The sequence below is a fragment of the Kryptolebias marmoratus genome, linkage group LG24 (genome assembly GCF_001649575.2).
Source record: "Kryptolebias marmoratus isolate JLee-2015 linkage group LG24, ASM164957v2, whole genome shotgun sequence".
Taxonomy (NCBI): Eukaryota; Metazoa; Chordata; class Actinopteri; order Cyprinodontiformes; family Rivulidae; genus Kryptolebias; species Kryptolebias marmoratus.
The window spans coordinates 22,463,056-22,482,768 of NC_051453.1; the positions used below are offsets into that span (position 1 = coordinate 22,463,056).

A 19,713-nucleotide genomic window follows, 5' to 3' on the forward strand; every position below is an offset into this window, starting at 1 on the left:
ACTGCCATATCTGCTACTTTCTTTTTACATCATCACATTTGAATATTTCAACATGCTATCACCGTCACACTCGACTCTCACGAAGTCTGATCAAATTTGCAACTTTCCTTTCAACTCTGTGAGCCTAATCGGCAAGTCATTACTTTTTACTTTGCGTTGCAAAACATTTTTTTTTACCGCATCAGTATCGCAGATGTTAGCGCGGAAAGCAGCCACCGGAAGCACTGTTGCATTTTGGGCAGTGTAGTTCTTTTGACCTGCTCTCTGAAATAAAACTACATAATGGCAGTGCATGCACTATGTTTTGCTGTTGTTTGGGGTGGTTTTTTTTGGTTGGTTCCCGCTCCCGTCTGCTCCCGTTAAGTTTTTATCCTGTACCGTACCGATCACGTGATTAACAGTAAAGTTGACTCCCATCCCAGGGGAATCCTGCGGGAATCCCGTGACCCGTGGGATTCCCGAGAAAATGTCAGCCTCTAGTCCAGACCTGTCTCCCATTGAAAATGTGTGGTGCATTATGAAGGGCAAAATACAACAACGGAGACCCAGGACTGTTAAGCAACTGAACATTAAGCATATTAAGCAAGAATGGGAAAGAATTCCACCTACAAAGCTTCAACAATTAGTGTCGTCAGTTCTTAAACACTTATTGAGTGTTGGTAAAAGAAAAGGTGATGTAACACAGTGGTAGACATGTCCCTGTCCCAGCTTTTTTGGAACGTGTTGCAGGCATAAATTGAAAATAAGTCAATATTTGCAAAAAACATCTAAAATATAAAACTTAATATATATATATATATATATATATATATATATATATATAAAACACAGAGTTTTAGACAGTGTTTTGAGGACTCTGAACCTCTGCCCATCTTTACTTCTCTACAGTGTTCCTTTTATACCCAGTTTCTTATTCATACCACTTACTTTTATGGCTTTTTGTTGTCCCTGTCCCAACTCTTTTGGAGATATGTTGATGGAGAAAAGTTCAAAATTACCTTATTTTTTCTTAAAAAGTTCTAGGTTTCAATATATGATACGTTTAATATGTTCCATTGTGAAGAGAATATGGGTTGATGAGATTTGCAAATCATTATATTCTGTTTTAACTTACATTTCACACATCCCAACTTTTTAAAAACTGAGACTGTAATTAGAAAAAAAATTAAATATAGTTTTACCACAACATTATGGGTAAAATGATTTGGTTCGCATATTTTAAAAAAAGCAATAAATGCACATTTTTATCAATCCAATACCTATCTATTCAACATCTGTACCCACTTAATCTTGTTCTATTGTTTTGGGTCAAATGAAGCTGCAAGAGTTAAGATACACCCTGGACAAGTTGGCAGTCCATGACAGGATCATATAGAGACCAACCACGTATGTGAATACACACATACAATTAAGAATTACCAGTTAACTTAACATACATGCCTTGGGACTCGAGTACCCAGAGAAAAAGTTATGCATGCATGAGGAGAGCATGGAAACTTCATACTAAAAGGCTCTACACAAGTTTCCAACCTGCCACCTTCTTGCAGTGAGGCAGTTCAAACCAACTGCACCATTACCACAAGGGCTAAAATGTCACGGAGGCCACAGTGAGATCTAATATGGATCAGAGCTACAGGCCTGACGCTGATACATGCTCTCACCATTTTCCAACCTCTTGACATTTCTCTTAAAGTGACTTTAACCAAGTGCACATCCTCAGTTTACTCCCCTAGAGTAATGTCGTACCGCAACAGAAAATGACAGACCATTTATAAAACAGGAAAAGGAGCTAACAACAGTAAGCACAAGCTATTTCTGGAAGAGGATGTCTGGAGATAAGAAAGAGCTGTCAAAATCTAACTGCTCCATAGTATAAAAGAATTTACATAAAAGGCTATATCTAGGAAAGAAAAACCTGCTGTGACCCCTGCTGATGATGCAGACAATCACACTCCTCACTTTAGGTTCCTCTCCACATTGTTAGTGTTGACACTGGGAAAGCATCCAAAACCACAAGAATTTTCTGCTATGGAACATTTGTTTCCTTTCAGGGGACACAAGGCCCCAACACGCTCCTATTACATTTTTCTATCCTGCCACACGGCATGACAGTTTATTTTAGGAAGCGCACGTTGGCACCTGAGACACAGAGCTGACAAAGCACTCCATGTCACTTCAATGAGGCCAGTTGGTGCTGTGACAACGCCTCTGGCCATGAAGTCCGACAAGATGGACAACACTGTGCTAAATATCTCAGTGAGAAGGAAAAGAAGCTTTGGCTGCTCACACAGTTTTAGCTTTGCAGGGACAAAAGCTATAGGGGAATATTGGGTGGTGGTGATGGTGGGGGGAATTCCAACTTTCTGGACATGGATAAAAATCTAACCTGCAGTAAGAAGCTGTTTGACTGTTTTTATGTGGTTTTCACCCAGTGAAAACTGCAAACAGATCCCACTTCCCATGACAAAAACAAAGCAACAGCAACATACAGCACATAAACAGTATGTATAGTTTGATTTTCTCTGTGAATGTAGAATGTTCTTTGAAGGAATGCATATCGCCCAACACCTTGCATGCAAAGGTTTTAAGCAAAGATCTTGCACGATCTGTTAGCATGTGTTTGGAATGACTCCTAGCTACTACCACACCAAAATTTAGCAAAGTATATGTAAAATTTCCTGATATATAGCCACTTTTGTTTTTTTAAGGTCAAACCTGACCTAAAACTAACCCAGTACTTGCCTAACCCTAACCCTAACCTAAACTCAATTCACACCTTCACCCAAAACCTAATCTTTAACCTAAAAGTTACGTTTCACCATATTAGAACTGAGCTTTGGTCCCTAAAAAGGGCTACTTGTCCAGACAGTGCGATTGCGTCACTGTTGGCGCGCGTACCCTTTGCGCGCCAACAGTGACGCAATCGCGCTGTCCCCGTACGGTGTCATGTCGTGCACCTTTTATAACTTGGTGCGGACCGTGCGCGCCACGCTCCGTTTAAAATGGATGATTTCGCTGCTCTGGCGGAGCTGGTTCGCCTGTATGAGCCCTGAGGCTGAGCCACCTTCAGCTACCCGGAGTTAGCAGGTCGGAGCCACAACAATAAACATCGAACGAGCAGGTTTGACCAACAATGGTTAGTTGAGCTAAAATTCAGCGGGTGGCTTTACAAGACCAAATATGGTAAGCATGTTTTGTGCTTAGTGAAAATATTATCTTTGTTTACCAGTAAAATGATGCTATTAAACTCAGCATTAGATATATTTTGTGTAGTGATCCAACATGCAGGCTATGCCACAAAAAGCACAGTACAGTACAGCATCTTTCCGTTTTTCAGAGTTCTCGGTTGTTATTCATTGGCCTTGACATGAGACGTGTGTTGGTGCCTTGTTTGCACTTTTTCATTTAAATTAAATTTAATTTAATTTGTAAATGTGATAAATTGTATTTATTTTAATTGTATTTTTGTTTTTAAAAGTATTTCAAAAGTGTCTTTTTGTTTTTTGCAGTATATCACATAATACATAGCCATATTTTTAACTTTCTTGTCAACTTTTATCTTTTTTTTTACTAAATTACGGTCGGCCGACAATTGGCCGGCGAACGGCCACCTACCACCGGGCTTAGCCTCTTTTCTGGGGGAAACCCTGAGTTTGGGATATGTTTCAGCTACAACATCACCAGATTTTATCTCAGTTTCGAAAAAAATCTGAGTTGTAGTTGTTTTTGAGTTTGGTGAAGTCACTTTGCTGTGGCAGCCATCTTGAATTGCATTAACTCCAAAGGTTAAAGAGTTGTCATGATGTACAATGACAATAACGCTGAAAAGTTAGATTCTAATGCAGCTCACAACCAAAGCAGCTGTTTTGCAATGGGGAAGGAAGAAAAGTGAATACCTGCACTCACCAGGAGACCCTTGTCAAAAAACAGTGGCTACAGTTTATTTAACATGTTTTCACATTTCACACCTATTGCTTTTATGGAAAAATAAAGATACAAAGTGGATAAGCTGAGAAATTGCAAGTGAGTCTGCAGCTTTTATTGTTGCACACAAACACATGAAGTAGTTAATGGCACTGATAAATGAAATAACACTACACCAGCTTACATGTGATTCAAAATGAACAGAATGATCTGATTAAGGAAACTTGACATAGTGCCTGGTTCTGTTTCTTTATATTTAGCACTGTGAGCCTGCTGTTGTCCAAGCTGGTGGATGGACAAAGAGACGTGAGCAGCAGCAGATTGTAGGTCTGTAACGCAAGCAGAGGAGTCAGCAGATCTGTGGATGCCACCGCTGCTAGTCAGAGAAAACAGAAGGACATTTACTCTGCATACAGTGTGTAGTTTTAGGAAAATAAATACAACTACATATGCATTTAACCGTCGTCTAAAGAGTGTCTACGACAGGGGAGGGTAGAAGAGCAAGGGTCTTTAAAGGGTGGGGTAAATGGCCACTCTTAGTTTGATTTTATTTTCAGGCCTAAAAATTGCAAATGGAACTAATACTTAGATGTTGGTGCCACTCAGACTTGTTTTTGTGTGGAACAAGGTAAAATGGGCTAAAATGCAATATTTCATATTTATATATTAGAATTAGAAACGTAATGAGACACCTGTCTGACAAGATAAAATAAGATTTTATTATTTAAAAAATATTTTTACACAATATAATATTAACTGTTTCAATATATACATTTTTATCAGTCAGAACCAAGTTTACTGGATTTTCTTTAAATTAAAATGCTTGGTAATTTTTAATGTCTTTCTTTTTATCTCCTGGTGGTTCCTGGTTTCACCTCCACCTCAAGGTATGATCAACTCCATTCCTCTCAACTCAGACAGAATAGCGAGAGGTTCAAACTTTATTTTCTCAACTTCAAAGTCGCCAAATCACTGTGTGAACTTCACACTAAGTTTGTTCTGTTTTATGTAAATGTGTAACCGTAGCTCTTCCTCTCAGTACATAGCAGCAGAGGCTGCAGCAGCTACTCTCACACAGATTGAATAAGGCAACTGCGTGGTCCTAGTGCCTGACTATTAGTTTAAACTGCTGCCACGATTTAAAGTGGAAGGTACATCTTTAGTCATAATTTCAACAAAGTTAGGAGAAAGTTTTTTGGGATTTGAGAGACAGTTTTCAACTAGACAAGAAATCTTATGATGTTGTAGTCTTGCAAGATCTTGTGGCAAGAGACAAAATATAACAAACCGTCAAATTTTTTGTTACTATGACAAAGAAAAAACATAAAAAAGAATTGTGTTTGTGTGTGTGTAGGGGGGCTAACCATTTGCTTCCTCCAAAGAGAGGTGCGGCACAAAAACATATGAGAACCACTGGTCTAATGGCAGGATCAAAGTTCAGATTCCTGGCAGCGAGAAATCTGAAATACTAGCTTCGAGAAAATAAAGTGTTGTATAAATACACTGCCTGATTCGCTCACTGACTCTCTCTCTCTGACACACACACACACACACACACACACACCTGACTGAAGAGTGAATGCATATCCTCGTTTTCATAATGCAGCACAGATAAACAAAGTGCTTTGAAAATAGTCTCACACTCATGCCGTAAGGCGACGGAGCAACTGCTTTCCTGCGTTAAATATCAGATGCAAATGAAAAGAGAAAATCTATCATGACTCTAATGTGGCCTGATGGGAGGGGGGCTCCTCTGAGGAGCAGAGCTGAGTGAAGAGGGTGATGTACGGAGAAGCTGGATGAAAGGTGAAAAGCGTAGCGAGACGGACAGCGGAAGGGGTGGATTGCTGGGGGGTGGAGGGGGTGGTGGGGTAGTTAGGCGGTCCTGACAGACTCCTGAGAGCCCAGGGCAAAAGTGGAATAAATGTTGATTAGTGTTGGTTTTGTCCAACGAGCACCCAGCAACTGACAGTGGGACTAAGCTGCAGCGAAAGTGAACCATTAATCTTGGTCTGGTTTAAGTGGTATATATTCATTTGTGTCATTTCCACTAGGTGGAGAGAAGCCCCCCCCCCGCCCGCCCGCCTCCAAGTGTCAGAGAGCAGTGGCGGCAGCCAAGTCGAGCCGCATTCGTGGGGAAACAGACAGCGCAAGCCTGGAGGTGGCGTCTGCAAGTAACAACAGGGGAGGAGAGAGGAGGAAATGAGATTCCAAACACTACATTATAGTGGGTGGTGGGGGGGTGGTAACCACATCTGCATGTACCGCTATGTGTTCAATTTAACATGCATAACAAATTTCCAGACTTGATTAAATTGGTAACACATTAAGCTGGTTTGTGTGACGATAAAAAAAATAAATAAATAAAAAAAGTAACAGAAAAACAAACCTGCGGGGACTGAGACCCCTCAGGGAGCTCTGATCGAGGTAAATGGCAGCAATCGAGCGCCGGAGTTGACTTTCCGCTACAAGATTGAGATCTTTACAAGTCTACCTAGATCTCAACACTGGCTGCTGAAAGCTAGGTATAATTTTTCTACAAAATGCAACCCAGAAAAAAAAAGAAAAACGACAAATCACTCAATTAATCTGTCCAGAAAATACAATTAAATATATAAAATATACCTCTCATTTAAAGCAATAAAAGTCTCATAAAAAAAAAAAACCTGGATCATTCTCCTTGTGCATTTAATGTCTGTAATAATTACCAGTATGATTCCTATAATTAAGCTCCTTAATATGATTAACATGTATCAATTAGCAGGCTGACAATTTGCATAATGTACAATGTAAGCACATTGTTCTGTACTGTAATGGTATTAACTCACCACTTACAGTACTGTCACTGACTGACAATCCTCTGATTCTCACTGTGCATCTAATACAAAACAAAGGCCTCGTACAGCTGTTATCTCCCACAGATGATCAGAGGAGAGTGGTGGAAAAGTGAAACAAACTCTGCCATGTCCACAGGGACAAATCACAAGTCAAATCGCTCTTTTACCAAATACATTTAGTTGTTTCAATTGTCAATTGCAACACTGACAGATCAAACATTTATTTGGTTCATAAACTGCGGGCATCACAACTGTCTAGAGCCAGGCGCCATTCTGTCATAGATCTAGTTTAATTTAGCTGCAAAAATCAAAACTCCTTAGATAGTGATGATTTAGTGTTCTAACACAGGAATTTGGTGCTTTTCTTAGTCTCTATTAATACAGCATTGTCTATAACGGGCTGTTTGGTCAAAACAAGGCATCTAATAAAATCACACTAGTCCCTAATTTTACACACCAAGTATCTTGTCACTCTTTTATAACCTTTAATAGATCAAGCTATGGAAGGCAGACAGATTTGTCTGAGACTCAGATGATCAGAATGGAAGAGTAAAAAAAGCAGTACCTTGCAAAAGACAAATCATCACTGCTATGCTTCATAAAGGATTAATAACTTAATAGTTGTTCTACCAACTACTTATTCATCAGTCGTCTCAACAATTATGCCCAGTATTTCTTGAAGGAATGCATATCGCCCGTTGCCTTTCGTGCTTTTCAACTAAGATTATCTTGTGATGAAAAAGGAAAGAGTTATAGCTTTCTTTGGTCAGACCTTGAAAATGACCTTTTGCTCGATCACATGGATAATCTTGCATGATCTGTTGGAACCTGAAGTACGTGATGCCAAATTGTTGTCGAATATCTGCTGTCAATTATCTGGGGTGGCCATCTTGGATTAGGTTAACTTCAAAATATAATCAATTGTGGAGGTACTTTCAATGATTACTTTCTGATAATTTCAATTAAGTCAAACCAGTGGTTCGCAAGATATTTTGCTAACAAATAGACAGGCTTGACTCTAACAGGTAATGCTAAAATTTTAAGCAAAAATGTTGTGCAACGTGGCGAGCTTAGAGTATGTGTTGTAAATGAATGTCAGCTACAGCCACACTACATTTTACCATTATATGTGGAATTGTGGTGATTTGGGTTTTTTCTGTGTTATGGTTTTGTTTTATTTTTATTTAGTTTGTTGGTTTGTGTTTGGTTTCTGTCTTGTCTCTTGTTTCATGTTTCATTTGCTCCTCCTCAGTCTCTCTGTCTCTGTCTCCCTGCCACACCCACCTACACCTGTCCCTACTTCGTAATCACGCCACCTGTCTCCACTTACCTCATCATCCCCTGTCTTGAAAACCCGGTCATTGCCTTCCACGCTCCGCTGGTTCATTGTTTGATGTTGTTTGTTTGTTTCCGTCTCTGTGCCCGTTCCTGTTTTCACTGCTCCGTGTCCTATGTTCTCACCTTTGGTATGATTTAGTCTCTGCTGCCACGCCAGCTTTTGTTTTGTTGTTCTGTTTATTTTTTCTTAACTAAATTAGTTATTTAAAATGAGTCTGCGCTCAGGGATCGCCTTCGTCTCCACAGATCCTGACAAAAATATTGACAGAGTTACAGCCATTTTTGTATTTCCTAAAATCAATTGGCTGTGGCAGCCATTTTGAATTGGTTTCACTCCAAAAATTAATCAGATGTTGATGTTTGTACAGCAATTGCTTTCTGAAAGTTTCATTAAAATCCATTCAGTTTCATGAAATATTTTGCTAACAGACAAACAGAGTTGACTCCAATAGTTAATGGGAAAGTTTTAAAAACAGATCTCACTTGATCAGTTAGTGCTCTGAGTTTGTGTTGGGGGAAACTCTCAGCTACTAACACACTGCATTTTAGCTCAATATCTGTAAAAATGACAACAATATAGTCATTTTTGTTTTTTTGAGATTGGTTGGCTATAGCAGTCATCTTGTTAATTCTAAAAGTTATTTTAGTTATAGATCTACTCTCAGTGATTACTTTCTGGTAGTTTCATTAAAATCTGGTTAGTGAGTCATGAGATATTTTGCTAACAGACAGGCATATAAGCAAAGACAAAACTAATATAGTCGTTTCACAAAGTAAGCAGCCTGTATGATGTGGGAGGTTGCATCATACCTGTTCAGCCTGAAGGCCACCTCCGAGTGTTGTTACTGAGCTGAGCTCAGCCTCTAGAACACAAACAGACAGATGCCAAGCATACAAGCGCTGTGACAAGTCAGCACTGTGTAGGCTTCCACACACCTTTCATAATCAGACCTCTCGCTCATTTCATCCCGTCAAACACTGCTCCGCTGCCCCTGTAAAACACCCCATTTTCACCCTTCAAAAAATAACATTACATCACTCGGCGAGTCACTTTTATAAATGTTGGATCCCCCAGGCTTGAAACCGTACCCTACACAAACACGCGCCACGAGAAAGCCGGCCTTTTGTCGAGGTTGAGAGGAAAGAAATTAAACAGCAAGTCAAAGTGGCGCGTTTACCAAGCAGCTCGGTCAAGGAGTGGCTTTTGTTTGACACCGCCGGAGATTTATGATGTTGACAAAGTGTTTACGGAGGTCAAAGCAGCTCATTTTCCAAATCAGCTTGTCAAAGCGTTTGCTTATTTAAAAAGCCCTTTTCATCAATCATGAAAATAGTAATGATGAAGACCCAGACAAAACAGTCCCAACTTCAAAATATCTGTAACCAACACAGAGGGTTTACTTCATACCTTCATTTCATTCAGTGAGGGAGAGCTTATGGGTTTGTGGCCCAACGGCAGTGAAGTCAAACTGCTGAATATATTTCTGTTTGACAGAACTAGGCATGATACCCTGAGCTAAACTACCACAGTATTATGGTATCAAAACTTAAAAAATGCTTGTTACATATGTTCGAAAACAAAACTGGAATTGCCATTACCTTTGTTGCCTAAATGTGATCACATATTGTGTAATAATGAAAACTTTATAGGTATAATATTAATAAATAATATTTTTTTAGATTTTTTTTTAATGCACAGACTTAAACAATATTATTATTTCTGATTATATTAAAGATCAAGGATCAATTTTTTATTAAATCACAAGTATTGAGAGTGAACTTAAAATTTAGTTTTATTTTAAAAATGTCGACTAAAACACCAGTGTTAACAGACTATTTACATTTGATTATAGTTTATTTATCATTCTAAATTAACTGTACCTGTATTTTTTTTTCTCTGCTGTTCTGCTCTTTGTGAAGTAACATTTAGAGCCTGATAAACTGATGTTGGTAATTTAGCTGCTTATTAGCCTCTGTAGTCAGCCTGCAGCAGACTATATATATTTCCAGTCCCTCCAGGATTTCACAGGCATTTTTTGTGATTGTTGCGGGCTAAAATGCCTGATTTTGCAGGGCATTTTCCTAAAAGTTGCGATGACAAGTTGCAATTTTTTTTTCACTAAAATCAATAAAAAACCATAACTTATATATAAACCAAAAATACTTACTAGTTTTGTAAGATAACAAACATTGACATTCTCAAAAGGTGCTTTTTTTTTTGAGAACTTTGATAGCTTCTAAACTGACATTCATGACCATTTCTGGATTGTCCCTCGTCTGCAGCTCTCCTCACATGTTTTGCAGACACAAAGTGTTTGTCGATGCGTTTATGCTCCATGATTACACTGCAGGACGTGCAAAGCAGCTTCCCCCCACTCTTGTGCAGCTGGGTAGGAAACTGTTTGCGACCACAGTGAAGTTAGTTTTAAGTTGGATATTTGTGGAGTTAGCAGCGTCTAGCTCACGGCTGACCCGAAACAGCAACGCTGATGTCGGCCAGCCGTCCCTAAGTGAACCACCGCGTGTGAGAGAAGGGGCCGGCAGAGAACGGCTGGCTGACATTAGTGTTCCTGTTTCGGGTCAGCCGTGAGCTAGACGCCGCTAACTCCGCGGAGCGCGAATATCCAACTTAAAACTAACTTCACTGCGGTCCTTTGCTGAAATCTTTGTGGGCAAATGTGAAGCATTAGCGCACATTTTGGCTTCGGTCGCTGCTCCTGCATGCTCCTGGCATTCTGATATTAACAGGAAGTGACGTCACATCTCTTCTTCGTGTTATTTGGGGCTATTTTGTATTCCACCATAAATATTGGGTTAAAGTTGCGGTGTTTTGGGCAAAGTTGCAAAAAGTAACGATTTCGCAGGGTTTGCTTGATTTTGCGTTAATAGTTGCGATCGCAACATCGCGAAATCCTGGAGGGTCTGTATTTCACCTGCTTAACATGCTGACTCTTGTAGCTTGTTGCAAATGCTTATTTTGAAACACGTCACTTCCAAAATAGAGATGGGTGTTGCTCCTCTGGCAGTCAAACCATGACTGTACACTCATCAGGTCCCAATCAGCCCAAATAACTAAGCAAAGTTAAAAATGCTAAAAATGCATACCATGCTAGAGTTTGGGCCTTAGGAGGTTGAAGAGCCTTAAAGTTTAGGTGTATTCTCCCCTCAGCTACTATACACTATTGAGTGATGACTCAGAGCAACAGGTAGGAGAGTGAGACCAGAGGGTGTCTTATTAAAAGGCATTCAAACCGTACGAATTGTATGACAAAAGTATGTAGTGGTTTTGACAGTGTTATACCTTTTAGTCGGTCCATGCCCAGACAAAATATAACAAAACTCATTGTTAGAACCAACACAGAACAAAGATGTCAGCTTTAACGGCATATTTTAATGTTTACTTTAACTTTTACACTCTGTACTTTATTACAAATGCCGAATGCCACACACAAAATAGCATACTTAAAAGTAAAACAGACCGAAAAAGCCTAGACTGAAACAGGATAAAGACATACTGCAGCCGATGTCTGACAAAGACAAAACAAACACATACATATATAAAAGCACGGGAGGCAGTAGTTTAAATAAAAAGTTCCTTCCTTCCTCTTTCCTCCACTCTTGTGCCTGTTTACACTGCCTGATCGTTCTGTCAGCCATTCCTCACTTCACTCCAGCGAAAGCACACAGATCAGGTCACAAGTTCAGCCTTTAGATCAGCACTGGCACTGTGTCCTGCAGGTGCTGTTAGCTGCTGCAGGGACAGCTACAGTGGAAAATACACACGAGCAGAAAACCGGACACAGTGTAACACACACAGAGCCTCTGCAGCCAATGTTCCAGCAGCTTCAGCTGCAGCTCCGCTTCGGCTGACCACTCGGCACACCCCAAAAAGTTGCCAGCTGCTTCGGCTCGTTGCTTGGCATGCGCCAGAATGGTCCCAGCTGCTTTGGCTTGCAGCTCCATACACCCCAAAACACTCCGAGTTGCTTCTGCTCGGCGCCCGGTTTGCCCCATAACGCTCCCGGCTACTCCGGCTCGCCGCTCAGTACACCCCGAAACGCTCCCACATGCTTCAGTATGTGCAAAAATGCTTTAGCTTGCCGCTCCGTACACACGCAGCTGCATTACCTCACACCTCGATACTGCCCAAAACATTCCCAGCGGTTTCGACTTGCTGCTCTGTATGCCCCAAAACACTGCCAGCTGCTTTGACTTAGTTTGTAAGTGAAGTGAAATTTATTTATATATCATGTCTCTTTTACTTTATGTAAAAGAGACAGCTAATCATTGTCTGAGGAAAAAGTACTAGATTAATCTATCCGTTTTCTTTACCCGCTTCTCCATTCTGTGTCGCAGGGAGCTGGTGCCAATCTCCAGCAGTCACTGTACGAGAGGCGGGGGACACCCTGGGCAGGTCGCAAGTCCATCACAGGGACACATAGAGACAAACAACCATTCACTCTCTCACCTAGGGACTAGTGCTGGGCGATATGGAAAAAAATTCTATATCCCGATATGGATAATTTTATATCACGATAACAATATATATCACGATATACCCCAATTACGTACGTTGTCAGTTAATCTCTGAAAAATACGAAAAAATAATCTAATTTCTTACTTTTTTCAAGCTTTATTTCGAAGTGACGTTTAACTGAACTTTCACAAATGAGATTTGCAGCATTTTAGTGCAGCAATATATATGTACCTGTTACGACGTGACAGTATCAAATGACAACAGACTATTATCTTCGGCCGGTTATAGTTTTCGTTTTTGCAACTTTCCCGGCTCTTTTACAACTTGTTTGACCTTGCACTTTTTGGATTGTTAAATATTCTTTTTCGTGGTTCTTCTTTAAGTGATAGAAGAGGTTTGTTGTGTTGGCGTCAGATAAGAAAACAGTCTAATAGCAGAGTTAGCATATTACCTTTTTCTGCTCCGTGTCGGACTTCTTGAACCAAATCACAGACGTCCCCCTGGTTTTGGTAAAAGTTTTTCTTCTTGGGCTGCCTGCTAGCTGTCTCTACTTGTTGCGACCCCGAGTTTGATACTTCATGCGTCTCCATCTTTCAGCACTTATGACTTAAATGCCGACACATACGTTGGGTCACAGAATATGGTGTGCCGCCGGGCCGCACAGAAAGCCACTGCCGTAAAGCATGTCGCAAACCCACACGTAAAGCAGCGTCATGTCGCAAAACGGAGGTTCTTCGCAAAATAGTTATTTTTTCTTCTTATTTATCACTTATATAAACTGAATGTATGCAAAGTGACAACACTAATACATTCGTCGTAGCCTACGTTATGAAATATTTACATGAATCATTGATACAATTATGATAGAAAAAAATATATCATGATAGACACTTTTCTATCGTCCCCACGATATGTATCATTATATCGCCCAGCACTACTAGGGACAATTTCCAGTCACCAATTAACCTAACATGAATGTTTTTGGTCTGTAGGAGGAAACCGGAGTACCCGGAGTAAACCCACGTGTGGACAGGGAGAACATGTAAACTCCACCCAGAAAGGCCCCAGGTCAGGATGCGATCCTACAACCTTCTTGCTGGGAGGGGACAGCTCTAACCACTACTCTCCTGTGCCACCCAGTACTAGATTAAAAAATACAATTTTGTTTTGGTACATAAAAGCGTTGACTCAACAAATTTTTTTTTTTTAAAATAAATCAAACATGTTTAAATTTATAATTTCATATTTAAAACACACAAATAAAATAAAAAAAAATCTCAATTTCTGTTTACTTCGCTGTTTTGATTTCAAAATAAACTGAACCACTGGACAGGTCAACAAGCCTGTTGTTCTTTATTTATTTTGGTCTGTTTATTTCCAGAACAGCTGTAGAGTTTGAAGAAACCTGAAAACTACAATTATGGCTGAAAATATATTGCCAAATTGTCAAAATCGGCACAGGTGAAACTCATTTTAAAAGTTTGATCACTTGATTTTTGAAAAACTAAGCAGAAGGGACACCATGTTTGGATGATAAGGTCAGGCAAACTTTCTTGCAGATTTGATGAACAATTTCTTTTCCTTTTGTATTGTCTACACAACACTTTTTTTCCTGTTAAGCCTGGTGGACACTGACAGAAGGTTTCCAACAATTCTTCGATGTAGTGATCATAATGATGTAGATTATTTTCTTACTGGAACAGCATTTCAGAATTTTCCCTCTGTAAACCTGACAGTAAACTCTGAACAATCATGCCAAAAACTCAGCACTGTTTCTCCATTGAACTAAAAGAAGTGTCTCCAACATGACAACAAGCCCAAGATCTCCTATGGAGCTCCATTAGCCGCACCTCGGATTAATAGGTTACCAGCTGAAGAGGAAGAAGAAGCAGTGTGCAGGCAGGAAGTGCTCTAAGTTACTTTGTATTTTCAGCAGAGCCGAACTTTGGATGAACTCTGCGAAGCTGTAGGGAGTAAAACACGGTGCATATCTATGTCACTCCCCCTACAAAGAACATACTAAGACAACAGAAAGAGGAGCAAGCCAGTAGGCTTAAAAAAGCCAACCCTCCCCTTTGCTCACTCCTGAGGCTGCAACAAGCTCACGATAAATCGCAGGGGCTTTTTTTAGGGGAGGGGGGGGTTATTTCTCTCGGCTGCAGCTAGTTGGTGAAGAGCCTTCAGGAAGGGGTCGCTAAAATGTCTCAATCTCCATGCGTGAGTTGCTTGACTTTTGAAAATGGTAAAGAAATCTGTGCAAGAACTTTTCTCTCGAAACAGCGACACAGTTCTAGCGAGTGCTTCGATCCCATCTCAAGAGCAAGGCAAATGTCCAGGTCTAAAAGCCACGCTGATAAATTAAATTTATTTAAAAAAAAACTAAATAAAACATAAAATCCAAATCTGCCTATTTTTGTTTCTAAAGCGTACTCCTGTAGATTAAATCCGAAACATGGGGGCGACAGTCAAGGAGGCTACAAAGCCAGCTGTGGTGGATGTGGGCAACTAAACAATGCGCACAGTTCTGGAATACAGGTTTCGAAGCCACGCACACAAAAACAGAACATGATTTCCAAAAATTGGATGCCCAAAACATAGCCGCATGGCTCATTGATCACCTCGTCGCAAACACTCAGAATTAGGTCAAACTGTAAGAGACATTTTGCCTTTTTTCAACTCGCCATGTAGGGTGTAATGGTGGCAGCCCGGTGAGATGCCACCTTTAGGCAGCTGGCCGAGTTTCCACAAGAACATCTATAAAAGCAACAGGCTGCCTTCTGTGTTAAAAACCAATATAAACAACAGCCACCGCAAAAGGTCAAGTGTGAGCAAGCGCAATGTGACAGACAACAAGACCCTCCACCCTTTCTATTTGATTTCATGCACTAATGAGTGTGAAACACTGGGAGAGCAACCGGCTCCCTTTGTCAACTCAATCTCTCATCAATGGAAGTTTTTGGGAGGAAAACAAAGATAAGATGCTTGATATCAGCTTGAAGTGCAATTATTCTGTCTGCGCCAATTTCAAAAATGTCACTAGGGCTGGGAAAGGATGTGGAAACCTGACTTAAACTTCCTGTGCCGCTTTATTTTTTTCTGAGCAATTATTTTGCTGGCATGCTGCTTTAATAGAGAGACACGATACATAATAGAGACAGATGTTCTCAACAGACCTGACAGTTAACTCGCAAAGGGGAGACATCACTGTATTTGTGACAATTTTGCTTTTGTAATTCTGCCACAATAAACCTCATCTATGTTGTGATGGTAAATGACGAGAATAGTTGGAAGTTATGACTGTGGAGCATTCAAAAACAGGAGGAAGCACACGTCTGACACGTCAAGAAGCGTACACAGAAAGGCTGAAGATGAAGGGCTGGGTTTTCCGGCGTTCACCCGGCTGGAGCTGCTCGTGGTACTGCAGAACAGAGAGCGGACCTACCTGTTTTTTCTTTGATTTCGCACAGGACGTTGAAAAGAGCCGGCTTCATTCTGTGACAGTTCAGAGCATGTTTCCTGAAAAAGACAAGTGGCTTTATGAACAAAACAAAGCAGGAAGAAAAAAAAAACAGACATCAGCTTAAATTACTTGACAAGAAATAGCTCCCTCCAGAGTTTCTGCACCTTTCTTGTTTTTAAATTTCAAGCTTTTCCAGGCTAAAAATCCCAGATTTTTCGCCTGTATGCTAAACATGAAATTACACAGAAGAGGTTCGTTTAGGTTAAACTGTGTTTTGATAAAGTCAACTAAAAAGCAGCGTTTGCTTCTCGAGTGTCTCTGTTGCGGTTGCAACAGAGTATTTAAGTTTTGCCAGGTCCACATGGTATCTTGGATTGTAAACACAATCTATGACTATCGTACTGTTTTCATTCCCTAATATTTTCCTTAAAATTAAAAAAAAAAAAAACATATTTTGGAACCAAAGTATAACAAAACTGATATAGGTTTAAAATGTTTGTGCAGTACTTTATGTCTATATTTTAGATATAGTGGATTTGAAAATCACTTTGCTCTTTGTGATTGCTATTATTGATAAAAATCTAATTTTAATAATAGAAGGAAAATAAAGTCTGGAAACACAAACTCAATTTTCTTTTGTTCTATACTTTTTAAGACCCACAGAATACTAAATGCAAATCTGAGACTTTTCCAGAGCTGTCACTATCATTTCTGATATATAAAATGTTGCAATAATTATTAGAAAATGCAAATAATGCCTGTAAGTACACGTCCTACAGCTTTAATAGTGTTCCTTTGGCTGTTATGGGGTTATAAAATGACACACTTTCCAAAGTTCTTATTAAATGTGTTATTACACTTTTATTTAATGTTACTCAGAGTGTGAAAGATGAATTTTGAAGATGAATCACAAGTAAAAAAGGTAGGTTTTGCTGCAGCTTCCTTTCAAATTTCAATTGTATTTACCTTTTTAAATTCCACTCTTTTACAGGCCCAAAAATTTTGTTATCTGTTTGCTTATTTCAAATCATTTATTTTATTTGCTTTTATGGATTCTTTCCTAAACACTGCAGTTTTGCAAGTTTTTTTCTTTTGTTTTTTTAAGAATTTTTTTTTTGAAAACTGCCGCTTTGCTGTTGTAAACTCAACTCACGTGCAAATCACTCTCTCCTTCCTCCCTCCTGAGGTTCGTTAGGGCCTTTGTTGCAGTTTTAAAGCTTGGAACGCTCTAATTTTAATATTTATATTTTTTTATCATTTTATATTTATTTATTTTATAATTTTATATTTATTTATTTTATAATTTTATATTTATTTATTTTATAATTTTATACTTTTTCCATCAGGATCTTACTAATTCCTATCACCCAAAAGGGCAATTCTGTTTCTGTTTTATTTAGTTTTGTTCATTAAGAGTTTCCTCATGAACCTGCAGGTGTCTGTCTCCTAAAAGGTTAAAGTTGTTGTGTGTGTGGTTTTTTTTATCAGCAGTGTTACAAATAGTATAGATTGGGTAGGGGTTCCCTTCATGGCGGTCCTCAGACTGGATCCGGACCCAACTGAAGTCACTCCTGGACCCAGGTCTGTAGAATTAATACATTTACGTGCACAGCTTCTCTTGCATTTACATCGTGGCTGTCACTGAAAGAGAATGTCTGAGAGAGAAAGTAGAAGCTTTGGTAATTTCATATTACTAAATAGTAGATAACAATTCATTTTAAATTCTAAAGTTGTTAATTAGTCAGTATATTTCTTTTTTTCTAATAACAGTACCATTGATTTTGTATAGGCCCATTAAATATATATATATATATATATATATATATATATATATATATATATATATATATATATATATATATATATGCATGTGTGTGTATATATGTACACATACACACATATTTAGATTCCATAAAGTTGCTGAAATGAGTAGGGTATCTTTCACATCGATCTGGACATACAGATTTAGGAGCTTAATATAAAACTTTGCTGGGTGTACCTTGCTGAATTTTATTTGAAAACCACTGAAACATGCTATCTCAGCAGAAATAGTTAGCAGTCTTTCTCATTTAAATGTCCAGAAGTCAGCAAAATGTTGAAAAGTGGACATTATAGTTACTATGTTCATCCTGTATTATTATTATTATTATTAATTCATTCTATAATATATAGGTTATAGTTCATGTTAAAAATACTTTTTTTTTTAATTTACGTTTTTAAATTAGTTTTAGAAAAAAACTATTAAGTATAGTTTTTTTCATATATATATATATATAACACTAAGATCAAATTCCATCTTTAGACTTTTAAAGGCTCACTTTAGGACACCTGCCAAAGTGTTTCTTTTTTTTTACATATTATAGGTTTGCAACACGTCGGCAACAAAATAAACGCCATGTTTTTCTGTTAAAGCGCTCGGAAGTGTTGCTTTAATTCAGCTGAACGTTTTAAGTTTCTAAATGTTGCCGTTTTCAAGTTCCTGAAATGTTAGCTCCATGAACAATCTGCGGACGCGCCGCCGCCTCGTCCCGCCCGTGAAGCCGCCGGAGGTGTACCTGGCCTGGGCTTCGTCCAGACTCTGGTCCGTGATGGTCATGATCTGCTGTAAAATGTCTCCGATGTCCTGTTTCCTCCCGTCGCCGTCGGCTCCTCCGCCGCCGTCTTGCATGTGCTGCGGCAGGCCGGGGTGCCCCGCCATGCCCACCCCCGTGTGAGAGTGCATCAACCTCGGGTGCTCGTCCATGGCTTCTGCCCCCCTCTTGCCTAATTCTCTGACGCTACAAAATCCTGCAATAATTCATACAATAATAATAATAAAAAGGGAGGGAAGGGGGAATTCCGATATTTGCGCCGGTTTGTCCTCCGCAGGAGCGTTCAGGAGCTGTCGCCGAACAGGAAAACAGAAAGCTGGGCTTCAGGGGAGGAGAGACGCGGAGAAACGAGCCCTCCGTGAGACTCTGAGCTCAGCTGGTCGGAGCTGGATGTGAAATCTGATCTGGACCGGGCTGCGGGTTCAAACCCCACAGCTGCTCTCAATTCCTGACAGGCAGCCTTCTGGTGGGCGCGCTCATCCGAAACCCCGCTCTCTTTCAGAGGCTGAGAGGTGGGGGGGGATGAAAAGTGTGCGAGGAAATAAAAGGCAGAGGATTCACTCTACTCACTCCATCCTCTTTGCTTTCTGTCAGGTCCGGAGCGGAGCTGCCTGCCTGGGAAGGCGGCGGCGAGAGAGCGGAGCGAGAAAGAGCAGGAGAGTCAGACTCCACCCGCGCGACGCGATTGGGGAACGCGCTGAGTTTAGCCCCACCTTAAGGTGCATCTCGTGAAAATGTCGTAGTAATGCAAAGATGCAGAGAGGAAGCTGTGGTGTGGCCCTAGCCTGGTGGGAACTCTTCTCCTTCTCCTTCTCTCCTTCTGACCAAGATCAGCCACACCAATCAGCTGCTGTTCCAATTCATGTGCGTGAAGGGTTATGGCTGAGAAAACTCTTCCACTAACGAAAGAAATATCATTTTCTGTGAAAGTACAGTACAGTGTGAATGCTGAGTGCTGAATGACTGAATGGCTGAAATTTGCTGAAGAAGCTGAAACTGATTTCTTAAATTCAAAGGAAGCAGAACCCTTGTTAAAAGCTGCAAGATGCTAACTAACATCCAAAGGTAGCAAAGTAGAAAAACCAG

The 19,713-nt window shown here is 39.9% G+C and overlaps 1 protein-coding gene across 5 annotated transcripts in view; it reads right to left on the reverse strand.

Annotated features, from left to right (window-relative positions):
- LOC108246256 (pre-B-cell leukemia transcription factor 1) overlaps positions 1-19,367 on the reverse strand; it is a 104,352-nt gene extending 84,985 nt beyond the window's left edge. The window contains exons 1-2 of one of the 5 annotated variants that reach the window (XM_017433708.3): positions 18,592-19,367; positions 16,019-16,092 (exon numbers count right to left, since the gene is read on the reverse strand). In XM_017433708.3, the coding sequence (XP_017289197.1) occupies positions 16,019-16,092; positions 18,592-18,779 (262 nt within the window). In that variant the 5' untranslated portion in view covers positions 18,780-19,367. The remainder of the gene's footprint in view (positions 1-16,018; positions 16,093-18,591) is intronic. The other 4 variants (XM_017433709.3, XM_017433706.3, XM_017433707.3 and 1 more) reach the window with 4 other exon arrangements.
- Between the last annotated feature and the right edge of the window lie 346 nt (positions 19,368-19,713).